General features: G+C 40.8%; 1 protein-coding gene across 4 annotated transcripts in view; it reads right to left on the bottom strand.

Moving 5' to 3' along the window:
• The window catches only part of Mtpap (mitochondrial poly(A) polymerase), a 76,520-nt gene extending 63,182 nt beyond the window's left edge, over positions 1-13,338 (bottom strand). For all 4 annotated transcript variants that reach the window (XM_021242002.2, XM_004861787.3, XM_004861786.3 and 1 more), the window contains exons 1-5: positions 13,131-13,338; positions 7,607-7,779; positions 6,636-6,869; positions 5,067-5,291; positions 153-364 (exon numbers count right to left, since the gene is read on the bottom strand). In XM_021242002.2, coding sequence (XP_021097661.2) covers positions 153-364; positions 5,067-5,291; positions 6,636-6,869; positions 7,607-7,779; positions 13,131-13,287 — 1,001 coding nt within the window. In that variant the 5' untranslated portion in view covers positions 13,288-13,338. The remainder of the gene's footprint in view (positions 1-152; positions 365-5,066; positions 5,292-6,635; positions 6,870-7,606; positions 7,780-13,130) is intronic.
• Positions 13,339-21,302: the final 7,964 nt, after the last annotated feature.

Consider the following 21,302-nt stretch of genomic DNA (forward strand, 5'->3'; position numbering starts at 1 on the left):
ATTTCCTACTTTTCAATCTAAGTATTCACATGTTAAAAAAAATTATTATTGAGGCATTTCTAAAAATCCAAAGACATTGTATCTGGATGAGGAAAACCAAGCTGATACCTTAAAATACTCTCATTTAAGATGATAAACTTAAGTGTCCATACCTATTGTTAGTGGTCAAGTCACACTGAAATCCAGAGGCCTGGTGGGAGAACCTCACGAGTGGACACCGGGCATTGAGAATTTTCTGGATACCCACACAGCCAGGTCCAAAGTGGTCAAGGGACTCTCCTATCACAGTCAGGATCTTCTGAGTTGCAATTCTTTCTGAAGGAACATTTTTCACTTGAAATTCCATCAAAAAATTTCCTATTCTCTGAATAATAAAAATATTTGTTAATAGAAGCGTTTTTTTAAAAAAGGAATTCTTAATAAACTTCTCTGAAAGGACGCACTGCATTTCTTATAAAACAAACACAGAAACCACAAAATAAATATTCTTCATACAATCTCACTCAAAAGCAGACTGCAATTCCTATCTCTGCTGGTGGTGGTACATGCATGACCCGACAGGACAGTCATGCACGTACCAGCGTGGTTCAGGCTGGTAGGAACACGTTAAAAGATTCCGGGTTAATTTGGTTTCTCTAGAATATACAGGGCTATGTTAAAATTCCTGACTTTTTATAATTAACTCACATCCCACAGTAGCGTATGCATCCTAAATGCTACAGCTCACACCCCTTACTCTATTAACCCAGCAGACGCATTTTGGCAACATTACAGCAACAGGAGAGGGCAGGCACAAGAGCTAGGGTGACACACACAGAACACATAGATTTCATCATTTACAGAAATTTAAAATATTGCAAATTACTAGGGAAATATTCCAGTTCAACAAATGAGTCCAATGGCTATTAAAAAAACTTGATGCCTAGTTTGTCCTAAAATTGAAGTAAATTCATCACAGACCAAAGAGAAATGTAAAAAGTGCATTGGTAAAATATCAGAAGACAACAGGTGAATGTTTCTGTAATATAAAAATAGGGAAGGGTGCGCAAAGCTTGACACGAAACTACGGAAGACCCAAAAAGTGTTATGGTCACATGGAAACTGTCCACTTTCTACTCGATTAGAAAGAGCAAAACATTAACACATTCATCAAAGGGCTGAATATACAAATGAAAGGGGGGCCTCACCAAATCCTTAAACTGGGCCAAACAAATAAATAACCTGAAAAAGAAACTACACTAGAAATATAAACAGCCGTCAAATTCAGTAAAAGATGCTCATCTTTTCTGGAATCTAACGAAGAAATTAAAACATCAACGCAATTTTCCCCCCTGTACCAGGGACTGAATCCAGAACTTTTGCACTAAGTTACATCCCTGTCCCTTTTTAAATTTTTTTTACTTTGAGACAGGTTCTCACTAAGTTGCCCAGATGGGACTTGAATGTGCGATCCTCCTGCCTGTGCCTCTTGAATAGCTGGAATTACAACTCTGTACAATCATGCCCAAGTGTGACGTTTTACTAACAAGTCTGACCAAGACAAGCAGACTCTCATCAGCAATAATGTGTAAGGGAAATGCATATACTGTTAGTGGACTGTAAACTAGGATACACTTCTTGTAGAACTTATATACTGAGACTTTAAATGTCAACTTTATTAAGTGCTGGGAAACTATTTCAAATGGATATTTGCATAAAGGAGCTAATTTACAAAGATGCTCATTCACTGTAGCACTCTTCATGTGGGAGGCAGATTCTGCCAGCTCCCCTCGGCTTTGTAAGCTTCCCTACCCTCAGCCACTCCCTCCCCTAGAACTCACCCCTTTGGAGGAGCAGTTAAGCCTCCAACTCCAAAGCGTTTCCTGGAAATCTAGGTCCATTCCTCCCTGCTGAGTGACCCAGGCATGGACAGCTGATCTAAGCGAGGCAGGAATATACAGTACATTGAACCAGAGATCTCTACTGGGAGCTGGCAGCCATGCAGCTGAAATAAGTGACCCAGAAGCTTTGGGGCAGGCACAGCTATCTATACTCAAGATGGGGGAGAAAACAGTAGAGAGGAGACAGGCATGGGAAAGGTAGAAAAATGAGACAAATGAAGCAAACAAACACAGAGCAACAGACACTTCCTGGGTTCTTGGCAGTTTGTACCTCTTGCTTCCTGTTTTTTCCCAATATTCACCCACATTCCTGACTGAAGTTTTAGGGTGCTTCTTCTGTTTTGCCTAATCTGAGTTGTTTTCTTTTGTGTACAAACAAAGACTATCAACTAATATAGTTGGCCATACAGAGATAGAAAAAGATAAAATCTATTTAACAAACAGAAGACTGGCTGAATTATGACACACTCACTCGAGGGCACATTCAGAGGCCACCAAAGAGGATAGATTAAACTGATTGCAGTAGATTAAACTGCCAAGATGCCACTGATGGGAAAAATCAAGTTATAATTTGTAGATTAAGTTATAATCCATAATGATTAATTTTGTTTAGAAAAATATTTATATATACAAGAAGAAAAATCCATGATAAAATCATTAAACTGTTCATAGTAGTGCTCTGGAGATGGCTTTGCAATTCAATATATATATTATTTTAGAATCAGAAAAAAATAAAGTATATAGATATCACACGTATGGAAGCCCCACAAATAAAAATGTCATATCTTCTCTACTAATTTCTGTCATCTACACAGATTTCTAGGTACCAGGACATTTTTATATTAAAAGAAATAAAAAATAAATAAATTTTCCTTAAAGACAATGACATTTCAAAACTCTGGCTTAGTTTGGGACTAACATTCTTTATGACTTTTCTATTTCTCTAGTCCATTGTTTTTTTGTTTGGTTTTTTTTGTACTGGGGATGGAACTCTGGTCCTTGCACTTTTGAGGCAGGCGGCGGAACCACTGAGCTAAATACCCGGCCCTCTAGTCCACTGTGTTTTAAAATGCAAACCTACATAAACTTATCTGGAAAGCAGGAACCCCAAAAAGACCAACAACCAACAAAGTCTGAATCTCCATAACAGAAAAAAAAGAAAGAAACATCTTTCATTGAAATTAAACAGGACAGGACAAGAAAAAGATGTGAGGTCATCCCAGGATGGCAAACAGCATATGTGGGAGAAAGTCAGACTAGATGGTGGAGGACTAAGTGTGGACTCAGAAGCAGAGGAAGGGCAAGACTCACAGCAAAGGTGACAGTGAGGTTTACCGAAAACGAGGCACTATAAACGAGAAGAATAAAGTCTTAGAGGTAACAGAAGTGAGAAAGGCACTAGGCAAAAACAGATGTGAGTAATGGAATCACACAGGAGACTGGAGACCTGGGAACTGTGCGCAGGGATGACATCGAGCGCGGCTGTGCACCCACTATTCTGCAGAGCCCTTCTGGCCTTGGGTGGGCTATCCCACGCCTGCCCCTCTACAGCGAACCATGGCCTTGGCCTTGGCTTTGGCCAGGCTTCCTGGGTTGCTGTCAATGCCCAACCCTCTACGGTCCTTTCATAGCTTCGGTGACAGTGGGCCACAGGCCAGACGGGCACTTGAGAGCTGCTGTGCTGAGAGCACTGGTGCTTTGGACACAACACAGTTCAGCCAGACAGACACAGCTGGGGCTGGGGAGCATCTGCTGCAGCCCAGGGCCAAGGGTATTTCTACAGCTAGCGCCCTGTCACAGGTTGCAAGGGCTGCCTAGGATGTGGCTTTCTCATCACTTGCAGAGTAGAGGCCGCTGCCGCCTCCTTCTGGGCCTGCTGGGAACAGGAAGCAGAGAAGCTGGGGGTGGGGCTGAAGGAGAAAGAGAAGTTCCAAAGCCACAGAGCACCTCAGGGCGGGGCTGCTGCTGAGATGAGTAGGGCTTCTAGGAAGGGAGGGGCCTGACAGGCCAGGCCCAAGCCCTGGGCCCCAAGACCGGGGTGGGGCAATATTCACAGCTCCTGCCAGCCCTGCACCCTGAGCTCCCATGCACTCCCTGCCCAAGGCCCAGACCTTCCCGCCAAACTGGGCTCTCCTGAAGGGTGCTCGTGGCACCAGAACTCAGCTCCTTGGCTCGGTCAGTGTATGCAGAAGGGGGAGCTCCTTCTCTTCCATGGCAGAGCCGCGTCCCACTGCACTCTGTGCTACCAGGTATTATGGAGTCCGGACTTCTTTTGCCTCGCACAGCATGACTCTTCTTTCCAAAACCACTGTGATGACTATGAAGTGCAGGAACATGGCTTTCACGACTACAGGGCATGACCTAAGCTTGGGAACCGTAAAGGAAAGGTAGGCCTGTTCAGCATCATGGCCAATCTGCACTTTGCCCTGGGCTTGCATGTTTTCCATGACTCGAGTCAAAACCTCTTCTTGTACTCGTCTATTAACTTCAGCACGCATATATGACATCTTCTGTGTGCTGTTCAAGAGGATTAAAAGGTTAAAACAACACCGCCTGTTAGCCAGGTTAAAGACCTTCAGTGTGGTGCATGGGATCTGAAATGGTGGCCACTTGTGGGTCTGAGCACCTGAAATGTGACCAGGCTGAACTGAAATGTGCTGGAAGTGTAAAATGCACAATTTTGAATAGTAAAACGGAATGCAAAATGTCTCTACATTTGTATTTTATATTGATTATGTAATAGTACTTTGAGCATGACTGGTTGAAAAAAAGGCAAGAAAACAGTGAAGTAATCCAATAAAAGGAAGAAAGGAAATGAATAAAAAGCAAAAGAAGAAAAAAAGGATAGAGGCCAGGCATAGTGGTGCACACCTACGATCCCAGCACTCTAGGAGGCTGAGGCAGGAGGACCACAAGTTCAGGCTCAGCCCGGGCAACTTAGCAAGGCCCCGTCTCAGGATAAAACATTAAAAAGGTTGGGGATGCAGCTCAGTGTGAGGGCCTGGGCTCAATCCCTGGTAGTAAAATTTTAAAAGCAAGAGTAAAAAGCACTGAAAGTAGAAAATAAATCTTATTATTTAAACACAATGTATACCAAGCTTAGAAATCAACAGTTACAATTGTACTAAGTTCAGAGACTGCCTTTCTAATTTCTTTAAGTGATACATTATATCAGAAACATATTACCTTGTGTGTTCTGAGTTTCCTAGTTTCATGGAGATCTATAAACATGTCCAGGTCACATCCCAACTTCCCAAAAGTGTTCACTGAAGAGCCGAAGGGTCTGATGGTGCAGCCTGGAAAATAGGCAGTCGCTATGTCTTCAATAAGAGAGCAGATGAGGTACCGGAGCCTGGTGTTCTCCTCTGTCAGCTGTAATTCCTTCAGGAGTGTGCTCAGCTGATCATCTACCTAGCTGGGCAAAATAAAGGTGGCAAGATACAAACAAAGGCGGTCATGCGGAGTAATGTATTTTAGATCTGACGCCTTTGGACATCTGTCTTTAAAATAGGTGTTTTCCCTTTCAGTCTTAAAAGGATTTTTTTTAAATGTCCTTTAAAAAGCACTGAGAAGTGCCACAAGGAAAAGCTGGCAAGAATTAAAACTACTGCTTATGGTAGGAAATGAGCATGGAGTGTTGTTTTAGAACAATGAAAGCAATGAGGTGTCCTGGCAGAGGGCAGACCAACCACAGAGACAGGCTTCGGAGGGAGCCAGTGCTGATGGGCAAGGAACTCAGAAATGACCGAGGCAAGCTGAAGACCCACGATCACTGCTGCCTAGAAACGACCACGGGCACTCACTAGAAGACGCTGTTAGAATAATCAGGCTACGACACTGTGCAGTGAAGCTAAGTATTAAACAGGAAAAAAATCAGAGCTTCAACTTCTTTCATTTTTAAACAACAGCGAAAAGAGCTGAACTAAGCATTCACCTAAAAAATAAAGGTAAAAGAAATACTATATAAGGTTAGAAGCAAAACATTTAAAAATTAGAAAATCAAACAGAAAATAGTATTCATGATTCTTTCAAAGGGTCCTTAGACTAGCTAAAAGTATGAGTCCGAGAAAGAGAAACCAGGACAAATCTAAGAGTCGGCCAAGAAATAGAAAGAAGACCACAGGTTTACAGAGTACCATGGGCAACTGCGCATCATGATGCTGAGGAAAGAGAGAAACCCGGAATGGTGCAAGGAGGCTGAACGCTGGAAGGGGAGGGTCGTGGTCACGACTGAGGAGCGCTCGCAAGGGCTGTGGAACAGGAGCAGAGGGGACTCACACTCCTCACTCCATATACTCTGCAGTCTGGGCTTTCAAACTCAATCCCATTAATTAATAGATATAAAAGCCACAAAAGAAATTAGCGAAACAAATACACTAATGTATTTTTAAAACTGCAGCTTGACTAAGGTTTATTCTGGGAATGCACAAATGGCCAGACATGAGGAAATCTGGACCAAAAGACAGGAGAAAACTACGATAACCCACGATCGGATGGTCAAGACAACTGTGAGCGTGAGCCCCAACATCCACCGTGATTCTCACCAAGCTGGAAGCACAAGAAAAGTGTCTGTCCTTCAAAGTGTCACGCATCTATCACCACTTTCTTTCTATCTCCATAATAATTCTTCCCATCTTATAAGACTGAAGCCTGTGCCCACTAAACAATAATGAGCTCGAGTATGTATGTCAGAACTCTCATAATATAGAAAATGCTATACACATCTTTAAAAGTTGAACTATAACACAAACTTACACTTTCTGCAGAATAAAGTAATTCAGAAAGCTTCCTGTTTGAAGGAGGCAACTGATTGCTTGGCTGTATAGGTGACATTTCAGAAACGGGCCTTGATGGACTCTTCAGCTTTAAATTTAAGAAACGTGATCTGAACGGAATCACTGCCTCCATGCCCATGGCTGGAATCTGAGTCACATTCAGCAGGGAATCTACACTGTCCTTTTGGCAAAACTCCACGACAGCATAGAGCCCCTATAACATACGAAAAGACAACACATTTCACAATGATATATTTAACACAGTATTAACATGACATCTTCAAAAATTATCATAATGCTACAAAGTATTTTTCAAATTTACAAATGATTCTAACATGAGCACTGATTTTATTCATTATAAGAAGCTCAAAATGGAGTAAGTTTCCATCAGTCAAGCCAAAATGAAAAGAACGTTGAAATAGAAAATTAAAAGGCAAAGCAAAGATCTCATCCCACTGGCCTTTGGACATTGTTTTAGATGATCCAGAGTATTCAAACAGTGAAATTAATTCTAAACTACTGCTATGAAGATTTGTCTCTTCCCTTTTTTCCTTTGTTAGTTTTGGGGTGGCCATGCTGGAGACTGAGCCCTGGGCCTCTGCTCTGAGCCACATATCCAGCCCCAACCCCCCTTAATTCTGAGACAGGGTTTCACCAAGTCCCCAGAGTGAGCCAAACTTGAACCTGTGATCTGGCTGCCTCAGCCTCCCAGAGTGCTGGGCCGACAGCCATACATTACCACGGCCCGCTGGGATTTCTATACTTACATTAGAGAGAGAGGGAGAGAGAGAGAACCATAAAAGAAATCTAGTTAACAATGTAAGATACAATGTATCTTAGAACAATGTCAGATACCAAGAGAAGCCAACTTTACCATATTACAAAAGACAACAACAAAAATATCTATTCTTCAAAAAGGAAGTTACTTTAAATTTGTTTTCAAATACGTACAAAGCTCTCATAGAAGAAATGACTATGAACAGGGCCATGCTGGGATAGATGCTTGAGAAACTCCTTTTCACTGATTTTACTCGGGCAATGTACCAACACGGTCCGCTGGGCCTGTTCTCGCCTTTCGTCCTGCTCCTCATAGAAAGTCTTCGTGGGAGTCTTGTCCTGACAGCCTAGGAGTGAGACACACAGTTTCACCACATACATATATACACACATGCAAAACTGAACACACTGTGATAAAACTCACTGTGATAAAGTTTATAAAGACTTTACACTGACTCTACCCAACTTCTTCCTACTCATTTTTTCCTTTCAAGTATTGTTGAGATACATTATTTCAAAGCTCAGTTTACTCTTCTGTGACTATCACTGAAAATGTCCACTTCATCTGTTTTGATTTGCTACACTCAATGCACAGTATTGAAAAGTGGAGGTCCACAAAATCTCAGACGGAAAACTACTCACTTATTCTTTTCCTTAATGCATCTATACAAAACCTGTGCAAACTGTAACATCCCAGAGCCTAAAAGAAATTACAAGCCTGTGTGTAACAAGACAATGACCTCAGAAGTCCAACGTTCTGAAGTTACTGAAGTTCTTCTCTGTCAAGGTTCTTGATCTGCCTCAAACAATTAACATCAAGTTACCAACTTTCATGTGCTCTGTATCGGAGAGAAATTAGAGAATTGAAAACCTAGCTGTAGCCCAAGAAGAGCTCATGAAAAGTTTACCTAGGAAACAGAGGGCATTTTTTCCTCATTTAAAAACCTTTCTAGAGGTAAGAAGTCTTACAAACACCGGAAATGAAAACAAGAGCTATGACAGGCAAGAATTGAATACTAATCATCCACTGGTTACAAGGGAGGATAAACGAATGGACTAAGTACAGGGAAGAAAAAAAATCATTCAAGTCCTGAGAAAATAGTAAAGCCACACTCTGAATCTTAACAATGCATCTCCCAACCCCTGTAGGATGTTTAGCTTCCAGTTGAGTAATTAAAAGTCTAGAATCCCTCAACAAAATTCTGAAGAAATGAAATAGAATCAAAAACCTAACTGATATCCAGAAATTAGCAGAAGCTTTTAGCCTCATCTTTTTGTATTTATTTGTATTAGTACATGTTTGCAGGACATAATGTTTAAGGCTGTAAAACGGATGAGCCAAGGAAATCTCCCAAATACACTGTCTGAATTTCAGCAAGCACCAAGACACCTCCCTGGACACTGGCAAGCTGTGTGTGTGTGTCAGCACGGAGGGGACTCCGATGGCACAGAAGGAACTTTGTCTGGACCCGATCATCATTCTTACAAGTGATGCACCATGGAGCAACATCTTTCTCACACCTGCTGTACTAATGCGGAAAATACCCCTTTTAAGGATGTACTCTCTTCTCCATTTCCAGTGTCAGTTCTTAATCAATCTTGTGTTCAGTACTATATTACCAAAAGACCTAGACTCCAAAACTGCTCTTAGTCATTCTAGATTTGGCATTCCCAAGCAATTTTCCACATTGCAGCCAAAGTGATCTTTATAAAAAAGTCCTATTCTTTGACTTTTCTGCTTAAAATCCTTTAATGGCTTTTTCATTGTCTTAAAGATCAACTTTCAAGTCCATAGCATGGAATAAAAGTTGCTGGCATCTCGACCTCCTTTCCCCTTCAATGTCTGCCTTTTGCACTTTTCAAATGTGGCATTCCACACACACAAAGCTGTTACACACTACAAACTTTCTTGCCTTCATCCCTCTGTTGGAATGCCCACCTTCTCATTTTCTGTCTGGCAAAATCTCATGTCTCCTCCAAATTTTGCTCAGGTCTGTGAAGCCTTCTGATTCTCCATGGTAGAATTTCTTCCACCTCTGTGTTACCTTAATTTAGCATCTATGAAGGAATGTAATTCATAGCATTGTTACACACTCATTTAACAATACAGAAGAATATCTTCTTCCATGTTGAGCACAGGGACTGTTCTACTCTTGTCCAAGTGGATTTTAGTCCACTCCTGTCCTCCTTCCTATCTATTCCTACATCCCTACATCCTTCTCTTCTTATGCTACAGGCTCTGTCTGCAGCATCTCACCTTTTCAGCTGTAATCACCACCTATAGGTTCTGTCTGATTTTTACTGAGGCTACACTGACATCCAACTACTTACTGAACAAGTAAACAGTATAGAAGTTTCTAAAATAGAGGTAAAAATCCTGCTCCAGATCACTTACCCTAATAACTGCTAACTAGTAAGTTTGGCCTTTATCTTTCCACACATTTTTAAATCATATTAAAATAAAGACAGCATGTAACAGGGGGAGAGGTGGACCTAGCAATAGTTCTATAAAAGAATTCTAGCAATTTGATTTGATGAAAACTCAAAATGCCTCAAAGGAATGTCTTGACTATAGTGGTAAGGATAGGGAAATACATACACACACACACACACACACACACACACACATATGAGTATATAAATAAGATTTCAGGCTTTACTAAAAATGCTTTTAAAAATCCAAATTCACAGGATAATAGCATTTCTTTGCTAATTACTGGTCAGGACAAATGGAATACATGTTCTGTTCTGGATATAATAGATATGAAGAATATTGAGCCAAAGAACACTCAGAAAGGGATAACAAAAACTCCAGAAACTGTTAGGGAATTACAATAAAGTGAGGATTTATACCACTGGGGGACTAACTAGAGGGGCTAATGAGAACCTGAGAGCTGAGTGCTGTCTTCAAATATAGCAACCTTCTTTTTGAGCAGCATTTTACAGTTTTTCAAGCACTGTCACATACAAGTGACTTTATTAAGACAGGGCAGGAATCATCACAGGAGAAAATATGCACAAAATCAAACATGGTAAGGAACAGGATAGCCTTATTTAGAGTTTAGCTACTGCTTGGTTGTCTGGCATCTACTCACCCTTGTTCTGGTAAAGGCACACCCCCTGCTTGTTTAAAACACACACACACACACACACACACACGAACATACATTCTTTGTGGTTATGGTGGCCCTGTTGATATAGTTACCCTACCATCACACTTATCCCTTTCCCCATTAACTAGGCCAAGATTATCAGATGATTCTGGATATCCTTTTGGTCCAAAGAGTAGGAATAAAATCAATCAAAACCTTTCCTGGAATTTTCCAGTTAGGTAAAAGATAACTTTATTCCCCCTGGAGAATGCTGCAAGGATGTGAATATGGCCTTGTTAGCTATCATCACCCTCACTATCAATACACCCACGCAGAAGAAACTGAAATTATAGGCCTCAAACAATAGCTGAGGAAAACAGCAATCCTTTCAATGACAGTTCAGTGAGCAATATGTTCAAATTCAGTCGAGTTTGTTAAATGGGTTGGTGTATCCTCCCTAACCTATTTAAGCTAATTGGAATTTGCTTTTGTCATGGGCACCCAAGAGTCTTGAATGATACACTCTTATTCTCTTGCTATTATAGCCCTTTCCACCACTTATAGGAAGGCTATGTCAAAACTAAGACCAACATGGAAACTTAGTAGATGTTACCTCATTACAAATATTTTTCAACCACTAGAACCTAATCACATTGGATGATTTTTTTTTTAACATTGGATGATGAGACCACATGTTCCTTATTGACATATATGACCGCTCTGGCAATGAGTTTCCATACTGGGTAAAAAGTTGAATATGGATATTTCTCAAGTTCTTTCCAATTATAACATTATATGCCTCTAAGTGAGAATACAGTATAGTTATCTTCTTTTTTTAGAAATGGTGAAGCAATCCAAATGCTCCTTTTGTTACTTGTTATGCCCCTGCCAGAGTCCCTGAAAATTTAGTTATACTGTTACTGGCCACTTTAGGTTCACCTAAGGTTCATGTGCTCCCGCTGACCATATCAAAGGAAGTCATTTATTTTTGTAGAAAGGAAAACAGATTTATTCAAAACTAACTCAGAGGAGATGGAGGGGACCACTTGCCTTAAATCACTATCTCACAGTGCACAGGTGTGTTAGGGTCTTTTACAGCATGGAACAGTGGGAGAAGGGAATGCAATGAGACAATAGACATGTCCAGGGTTATTTCATCCCTTAATGGACCCAGATCTCTCCCTCTCTTGTCCAACTTCACATTCTGTTCATCTGGGCTGAGTTGGGGTAGCCATTTATACTCAGCCTGAGGAAGTTTGGAGAAGCTACTTTTCTATAAAAGAAAAAAATCTAACTTTCGGGCCAGGGATTTAGCTCAGCGGTTTCACTGCCTGTTGCACAAGCCCCAGGACCTGAGTTTGATCCCCAGTACAAAAAAAAAAAAAAAAATCTAACATTTAAAGTTCCATTTTGCCATGCCAGATACAACATTATGTTAATGACACTTAATGAAACATTTCCTTAAGTTAAACAGCTTCTTTGGCCGAATCCTTCCTTAAATTTACAGGGTTATTTAAAAATTTTCAACAAAAGCAGCTTCTATTAAAATCCAATCAATATTTCAATGAGATGTCACATAAAGTTGTATTTTCACTCCCTGTCAACGAGTCTTTCATATAGTCTGATGAAGACAGTAATCTACTTTTGGGGAAAATATTTTACTTGTTTAGTACGCTTTAGAACTGTTCCCAGAAATAATTTCATCTCTTAAAACCATAGCTCCAAGAAATGACGGAAATCAATATATTTTGTTTGGCAGCTTGACTCAAGATATATACTGGGTCGGGGGATTTAGCTCAGTGGTTTCGCTGCCTGCAGCGCAAGCACAAGGACCTGAGTTCGATCCCTGGTACCAAAAAAAAAAGAAAAAAAAAAGATCTATATTGTGTGACCCTCCCTGCACAAGATACCTCGTTTTCTGAGCCTCTTTCTAAATCTGTAGAATGGACACAATGATACATTTCTGGCAAGGCTGTTACAAACTGTAAACACTATGCACAAACCCTTGGGCCACAAGAGGGGTTCAGTAAGAGTGGATTTCGCATACAAAAAGAAGCTTATAAATTTAGAACGTCTGCGGAACAGTAGATGCTAATCTGTTATTAGTCAGATTTTGCGCAAAGGATAAACATCAAGTAATTTCATAGGCAATGCTGAGAGTCAGGAAGCCTGGCTATTCATTAGGTTTCACTATAGTATTCAGCCTTAGTCAACCTCTCCCAGGTATCAAAATCGCATACTTGAGAGAAAGGTGAGGCCAGTGACTGGTGTAGGAAGTTTTTATTATTGAGAACACTGCTTTATCAAATTGTAAAACGCTAGCAAACTGTTCCTGGCCTCAACTCCACAGAGGCTTAAACTATTTCACTGCTGTCTACAGGAGTCGCCCCAAAGAAGGAAACGCGACGCACCCGCCCCGGCTTCAGCAAGGACGGAAGCCCCAGGTCCCGAAGAGGATCACAGGAGGACGGGACACAGCCTCACCCTCTCTCCAAAGGCTTCACGCCGCCTCCACAAGCCCAGCTCTCGCCCGCCGCCCCGACTCTTGACCTTCCCTTCCTGCTCGCCGTGGGACGGGAATACAGAAGGGGACGCGGTGCCGTCACCTGTCTCCACGCTCCCTGAAGGCTGCTCTTCTCTCCTGAGCCCTGCGGCCACAGTCCCCGCACAACTGAGACGCCTGAGTGCAGGACACTGGACTGGACTTCTCGTCTGCGAACACAGGGGCAAACGGGTCAACAGCCACACACCACGAGTCGCCATTGTCAAAGCGAGGCCGAAAGGACAGCTGGTTTCTGCGCATGCGCGCTGAGACGGAAACAACAGGAACCCTCGAGGGTCAAATTAGAAGAAAGACGTTCACTTATAAAACCAACTTGAGGCAGGAATGAACAGGTTTGAGATTACAGATACATTTACGTGGCTTGAATGTAGGCATTTGTTTTATTGTGTTCTTTTGAGGTAAGTAGTAGTATTCCAATTTTACAATATAATAGTTTATTTTCAGTTCCAGTGCTATTTTTAGTCCCCTACAAAACACAAGTTTCAAACACTACAGCATCTTTTCCGAAGTGTCACCATCCATGTAGCATGATTTATATGGCTGGCTTGGTTTTGAATTTGCGCCCCCCAATTTCTCTACATTTCTAAGAAGTATATACTACTAATAAGACTATGTTCCTTCACTTCCAAAACAAGAAAGTTTCAATTTCCATAAATGTCATTAGGGAGAAAAAGTGAACACGACTTAAAAATTCCAAAGTAAATACAGCACCTAACTTCCAAAACGTATTGAACACAGTGTACCTAAAATTTCTCCAAAGAAAAGATAACTTCGAAGGGTTTGTATCGCATTTACAATAACGAGGTGGAGGAATGGGTACTGTATTTGTTCAGTGGCTTCTAGGAAAACTTAGGGTATAATAAATGACATAACAGGGTTTTTTTTAACTAGACATTGTTCTTATTTTAATCTTTACAATTATCTTGTGAAGTAGAAAACAATTGCTATCTCCATTTATTTATAGAGAAACTAATCATAGAGAAATTGAGCAACTCCTAAAGTGGGAGGTAAAACTGCTTCTGATACAAGATTTCTTTATTCTTTTTTGTAACAATTTTGTTGACATTTGCTTTGTATATCATAAAATTCACTCCTTTAAGGCGTTTTGCCCAGTGGTTTTTAGTATATTCAGAGTTTTACAGCAATCATCTTAAAATATTTCATCACCTCCAAAAGAATCTGTCTTTTAATTATCACCCCCAATCACCCCATTTCCCCAGCCCTAAGACCTACTTGTTTACTTTCTTTCCTGATGGAATTGCCTACTTTGACTATTTTGTGGAAAAGGAATCACACAATATGTAGGCTTTTGCGACTGGATTCTTTCACTTAATGTTTTCAAGATTGTTGAAGCATTCATTAGTGTACCATCTATCAGTACTGTACTTCATTCCTTTCTATGGCCAAATAATATCCCATAGATTAATAGACCACACATTTACCTTTCCATCGCTTAATGGACATTTGGGTTGTTTCCACCTTTTGGCTGTTACAAATAAGGCAGCTGTCAACATTCTTGTGACAGGTATTTGTGTCTGTGTGTGTGTGTGTGTGTGTGTGTATACAAAAATAAGTTTTCATTTCTCTTTGGTACGTATCTAGGGGTAGAAGGGGTGGTTCATGTGGGAATTATGTTTAATTTTAAGAAACTCCCAGGCTATTTTGCAAAGGGACTCTCATTTTCACTCTTTTTAACAATGTGTGAGAGTTCTAATTTCTGCACATTTTTGCCAATACTTGTTATTTTGTTTTTTATTGATAGCCATCTTGGTGTGTGTGAAGTAGTATCTCGTGCTTTTGATTTGCATTTCTGTGATGAATGTTGAACATCTTTTCATGTAATTATTGGCCATTTGTTTATTTTCTTTGGAGAAATGTCTAATTAGATTCTTTGCCTATTTTTTAATTGGGTTGTCTCTTTATTATCGAGTTTTAAGAGTTCTTTATACATTCTGGATACAAGCCTTTTATCAGTATATGATTTACAAATATTTTACCTCATTCTGCAGGTTGTCTTCTCACTTTCCTGATATCTTTTGAAAGATAAAAGTTAATTTTAATGAAATGCAGTTTATCCATTTTTTCTTGTTGCCTCACCCAAGGTTATAAAGATTTAGCCCATGTTTCTTCTAAGATTTTTTATATTTTTAGCTTATACATTTAGATTTTTGATCATTTTGCATTAATTTTCAATTAATTTTTGTATGTGATGGGAGGTGAGTGTCAAATCGTATTCTTTCGTATGTGGACATCAATTCTCCCAGCACCGTTTAAGGAAAAGGTTCTCCTTTCCCACACTGAATAGCATCGACTTCCTTGTGCAAGTCAGTGACCAATGTACATGGTTTATTTCTGGATTCTCAATTCTGTCCCAGGGATCTATGAGACTATCCTATGCCTGCATCACACTGTCTTGATTAATGTAGCTTTGTAAAAAATAAGGTTTAAATGGGAAGTGTAAGTTCTCCAATTTTGTTCTTTTTCAAGATTGTTTTCATTATTTTAGGTCCCTGCATTTCCTGTGAATTTTAGGATCACTTTGTCAATTGGTGATTAAAAAAACAAAGGCAGTTGGGTTTTTCTTCTTGCAGTACTAGGGATCAAACTCAGGAGCACTCTACTTCTGAGCTACATCCCAACCCCTTTTATTTTTTATTTGGAGGAAAGATCTCAGCAGGTTTTCCAGGCTGACCTTGAACTTTCAATCTTTTTACCTCAGCCTTCCAGATAGCTGGATTATAGCCCTGTACCACTGTGCCTGGCCACAGCTGGAATTTTGATAGAGGTTATGTTAAATCTGTGGATTAATATGCGGAATAACAATAGTAATTAAGTCTCCAAAAACATGAACGAGATGCCCCTTTTTAATTAATTTCTTTCAACAATGTTTTTCAGTTTTTAGTGTATAGCTATTATAGTTTTATTCAATTTATTTGTCTTTTCTTCTTTATGATACTCTTATAAATGGCATTACTGATAGACCCAGGGCAGGGACACTGCCAGTTCGAATGAGCCCCCCCCACCCCACTATCTTAAAGAAATGCAGGTTTCATTTTACTTGGGTCACGGAGGACATATCAGTAGATCACAGAGGAGAGTCGCAGGTCATGAGCAGTCCCCCAGGACGCGTCAGCAGGTTACAGGGGACACAGATCAGCAAGCTCCAAGCCCTTCAAAAGCCACCAACAGTGCTATGAAAAACCCTGAGAGATCTCTGTTCTGCCCACAGAGGTCCCTCTCGGGTTTAGCATAAACCTGCTGGACTGTTGTGTTCTCATCTTTGAAATACAGTCTTTTTATCTCCCCTTTCCGTTCCCTCTCTCCCCACTCCCTTCATCTCTTGGTCTTCTCATTTGGAAATGTCTATCTTGCTGTTTCCTATTACCTGTCTTTTATTTTTCTCTTTAATTAATATTTTGAGTTTCTCATATAAGAGAAACCATGTGATATTAAAGCTTGTGTGTCTGATGTATTTCATTTAAAATTAGGGTCTCAAGATGCATCCCTTTTTCTATGAATGACTCAAATTTATCCTTCTTTATAGCAGAGTAGTACTCCATGTGTATAAATACTACATTTTCTTTATCCACTCATCTGTTGATGGACATTTAGGCCATTTCCAATATTTAGCTATTATGAGTTGTATTGCTATAAACATGGGTATACTTCATATTTTTTTTTCATTTGGGGTTATTTTGGGGGGGAGGTTCTCACTCTGTAGTTCAGGCTGGCCTTGAACCTACTATGTCTCCCAGGCTGGTCTTGAACTCATGGCGATCCTTCTCCTCAGCCTCCCTGTGGTAGGATTACAGGCATGTTCTGCCATGCCTGGTTATAATTTTGAACTATATATGTTTTTGGAACAAGAATGTATCAATAATTTTGTCATTAAAAATAAATATATTGAGAATATATTTTAAATGAAAATGTATTTTAAAAGAAAATTATGTAAATTACAAATTCTAGGATAATTTTTAAAGGGCTCAGATGTTTTTGTATTAGAATGCTTCTCACTATACATATATTTGTAAATTTTGTTTTGTATCTACCTAATTTAGTAAAAAATTATGCCCATGATATTTGATTATCTCCTTGTTATGCCCATTCTATTGGAAAGACTAGTGCAAATAAGGTTTTGTTTGTTTGTGTTTTTTTTGGTACCGGGGATCAAACTCAGGACCTTGCACTTGGGAGGCAGGCACCAGAACCACTGAGCTAAATCCCTGGCCCCCTTGCAAATAAGTTTTTTTCCATGAGTTGAGGGGCCTGGTTAGCTGAGGCCTGTTCATTCAGGTTTTTCTAAGTCTGTCAATAGATTTTCTCAACTATGAGAAGACAGAACCAAACTTTGAGGTGTTACTGAATATTTGCTATAGCTTAATTTATTGGTTTATAAAATTTACCTCAGTTATGAATTGTTTTTTACCCTTCCCACAGGGCAAACCCTCAGTCCTAACCCCTCCCCCAGGTCCTAACCTCCTCAGAATGTGACCGTATTTGGAAACAGAGCCTTGGCAGATGTAATGAAGATGAGGCCCTGCTGGAATAGCGTGGGCCACAAACCCAATGCCCCTGGCGTCCTGGTAAAGAGGTGGCCGTGTGAGGACAGATTCACGGAGGGAGAATCCTGACACCAGCAAGCCAGAAACGTCAGAGAGCCGGCAGTCCAGTGGAAAGCACGAGCACTGAGCGTCCTGTCCTTCTTCATGACACAGAAACTCAGAATTCACCAAAGACGTCGCCTGTTAGAATTACAAGCCCGGAACTGTAAAACGGCACCCAGACTACAGAAAAGGGTATAGGGTGTTTCTGCTCTCATAGTCCTACTCTGCTTAGGAGAAGAGACCAGTCAACACCGAAGTGAAGTCCACTAGCAAATGCTACCAGGGGAAGGAAGAAGAAAGCATTTGTTCTGCAGAAAGAGAGGAGATGCGAGTGGAGGACGGCAGGAGTGAGCACTGACTGAGAAGACCAGGTTGTGGGCAGCTAGTTTAGGGACTGTGACACATAACCTCTGACGGAGAAATATACTTGGCACTCTATCCTGTAGGTGTTCTAGCTTGGTCTTACCGCTGATTTCCTATAAAAAGAGATAAGAGAAACCTAAAGAAATGAGGAAGCTCCTTATTTGCTGATCTTCAATTACCTTCACTGTTAACGCTGTTAAAGTTGCCAAAGGAAACAGATAAGGGGTAGGACCCTGTGCGTGCAGCACATGCACACACACTTCCACCTCACACTTACATGTGTACACACTGTTTCTGGAAGGATGCACAGAGACCCAGCAGCCTTGGATGACTGGGCATGCAGTGGAATGGTTGGGGTGGACCAAGTGGGGAAGGATGGTGGTCTACACCTTTGCTACCTTCTGAGTCTTAAAGCACTTCAAGCATGCTCTGATTCTATATTTTATCTGAAAGATTTAAGATGCTTCTTAATAAAATATAAAATGCCTCTTGGTCTTTAGTTTGCTTTAGGTAAGATGAATTGAGTAGCTAGTGATCTGAAGATGCTGGGAGGCTTACTTTCCACTGTCTACGTTTTGTACTTTTTATTTTTTCTCTCTGTATATTTGTATATATGAAAAAGTAAGTTTCCTTAAACACTTTAGATATTCCATGTAACTTTGTTAATGAATGTGTTATACAAAACTTTAAAAGTGTTTGGCTGGGAGTGTAGTTCAGAGGTAGGGCACATGCTTAGCATGCTTGAAGTGAGTTCAGTACCTAACACCAAATGAATAAATAAGTAAAATGGCCAAACTACATTAAAAATCATGTAAAGCTTTATACTTATATAATTCACATTTATTTTTATCCCAGCTGACTACATTTTTGTGTTTTTATGCTTTTGCTACCAACTGTAATTTTTAAATGTTATCTGAAGTTCTGTAGCACTAATCCAAAACCTGAAATACTGATGTGCAGTAGCAACATGATACCACAAAGTTCCACACCAGACTTCATGTCATGAGTTGCAGTCGCTAAGAATACTGTATAATTTGACTTTCCTATTTAGACTTGGCTCTCATCTTGTAAGTGTTATGGCTTGTTCTGGAGGCCCCCCAAGCCTCTATGGGCATAGGTGGGGAGTTTTGAAGGTGGCTGGATTAGGGGTGTGGTGCTGGGATTAGGGGTGCCCTACCCTGGGTGTGGGTGACACCTCCCAAAAGGCAGGTAGCCTGGATGGGATACGAAGGGGAGAAAGAAGCTTCTTTGCCACTTCATTGCTTCCGCTGTCCCACTGCTACTTTGCAGTCTCCAGCCTCCTTGCCATGGACTTTGACCCTTGCCATTCTCCTCTGCCATGCCTCCGTGCCATGCCACTCTGCCTTGGAGCCAGCCGACTATGGACTGAAACCTCTACAAACTGTGAGCCAAATAAACCTTTCCTCCTTTAACTTTGGCTGTCGGGTATTTTGTCTCAGCAATGAGAAAAGTAAGACACTAAGATACCTCACTATGTATATGAAAATATTTGAAATCTGAAAAGCTGAATTCTAAAAGAACTCTGGCCCTAAACCTTTCAGGCAAGGGATACTCGAGCTGTACTTTAAAAAGCAGATGCTTATGTTTAAGTCACGTTTTATTTTCCCTCTACACGCAGACTGTACACGCAGACTGTACACGCTGTGGGTTTGTTTAAGATTGACATGGTCTCTGAAATAAAATGATGAAATATGTATAAAACAAATCAATTGTTTAATGGAGTCAAAGTGCTTATGTGATTATTTCTGGTCGTTTTTCTAACTTCTCCAGCAATTCAAACACTAGGGGGTCTTTCATGAGTTACCTCTTGGGCATCAGCATGTTGGTCCCACCCATTCACTGAGGTTCAGTCTTAGAGTTGGTTGAGAAATGCAAGGCACAGATAAAATTCCCAAAGTGATTGTTCATGATTACGCTGTGCAGTAGTGAGGCCATCCCTGTGTTGTTTCCTTAGAAATGACTGTGCAGTTTCATCAGTTCACACACTCAGCGTGTGTCACTCAACAGTGAGAAGCGCCTCTTCTGGAGTGATAAACCATTTGACCCTGCACTGTCTGTAATCACTCCCTGACTCACCCACCTAGAAAATACTGTAAGTGCAACAGTGCCCCCTTAGGTGACCCCAGGGGACACCTGAGCTGAGGGTGGTCTGGAACCCTCATCTGCCTTCTTTTCATATGCATACATACCTATCATGAACTTCCACCTTTGCACCTAAAGGAAGCACTCTGTGGCTAAAGAAGCACTTTAGCATGCCTGAGTTGGCAACATCCCTTCTTTTGTGCTTGGAGGCCATTATTAAGTTAAATAGGTTACTGGAACACAAGCCCTGAGATGCCTTGACAGTCAGTCTCACAGCAGAAACAGCTGTAAGTGGCCAATGGGCAGGTGACATATATGACATAGATACCTTGGACAAAGCATGATTCACATCCTGAGCTGACAGAGCAGGGTGGTGCAAGAGATCATCACGCTACTCAGGGTGTCGTGCGAGTTACGGTGCTTCTAGTCTGTGGCAGAATTTTCCATTTAATATTTTCAGTCTGAAGTTGACCGCAGGTAACTGGAACCATGGAAAGCAAAACCACAGGTGAGGGGAAACTACTGCTATGGTAGTCAACTGAACATGGTCATCATCTTTTACTTTTTAGAGTAACCCCTCATCTACAGGTTGGCAGGGTCCCTTATCTGCTTCCTTAGTTCAGTCTACCCTCGATCATTCGAGAGTTCCAGGCACAAACTCCTGCTGTGTAAACAGACAGCCTGTGCTGTTAACAAACACCAGGAGAAAGAATTGATGATCCCATGATGGTTTGTGACAAAGCACACGTTTTCTGCTTCTGCTATTTCTGTCCAGGCCACCCGGGGTCGCTGTTGAACACTGGTGGCTCATCAGTCCAAGAAGTTCTGTCTTGGGAGCGCTGCTGCTGTCTTAATGTCTTCACAAACATTGTTTACTGTGACTTTGAGCTTACTGTGTGCCATCACTATGTTGTGTCTTATCACATCACAATATCCCTACAGATGTTACTTTTCCCATTTTATGTATGTAAAAATTGAAAAAAATCTTAAGAAAATGACCGAGGTCAGAGTAAGTGACCTTTCTAACCTGAGTGTGACTAACTTCCTAATCACTATGATTGCAAGTCCATCCCTTAAATTGTTCTTGGTTTTTGACCTGGTACCTCCACTTCTAGGAATCCATCCTATGTATGAGAGAGGAGCCC

The sequence above is a fragment of the Heterocephalus glaber genome, unplaced genomic scaffold, assembly GCF_053883595.1.
Source record: "Heterocephalus glaber isolate CG9 unplaced genomic scaffold, H.glaber_assembly_v1.0 deba00000738, whole genome shotgun sequence".
Classification (NCBI taxonomy): domain Eukaryota; kingdom Metazoa; phylum Chordata; class Mammalia; order Rodentia; family Bathyergidae; genus Heterocephalus; species Heterocephalus glaber.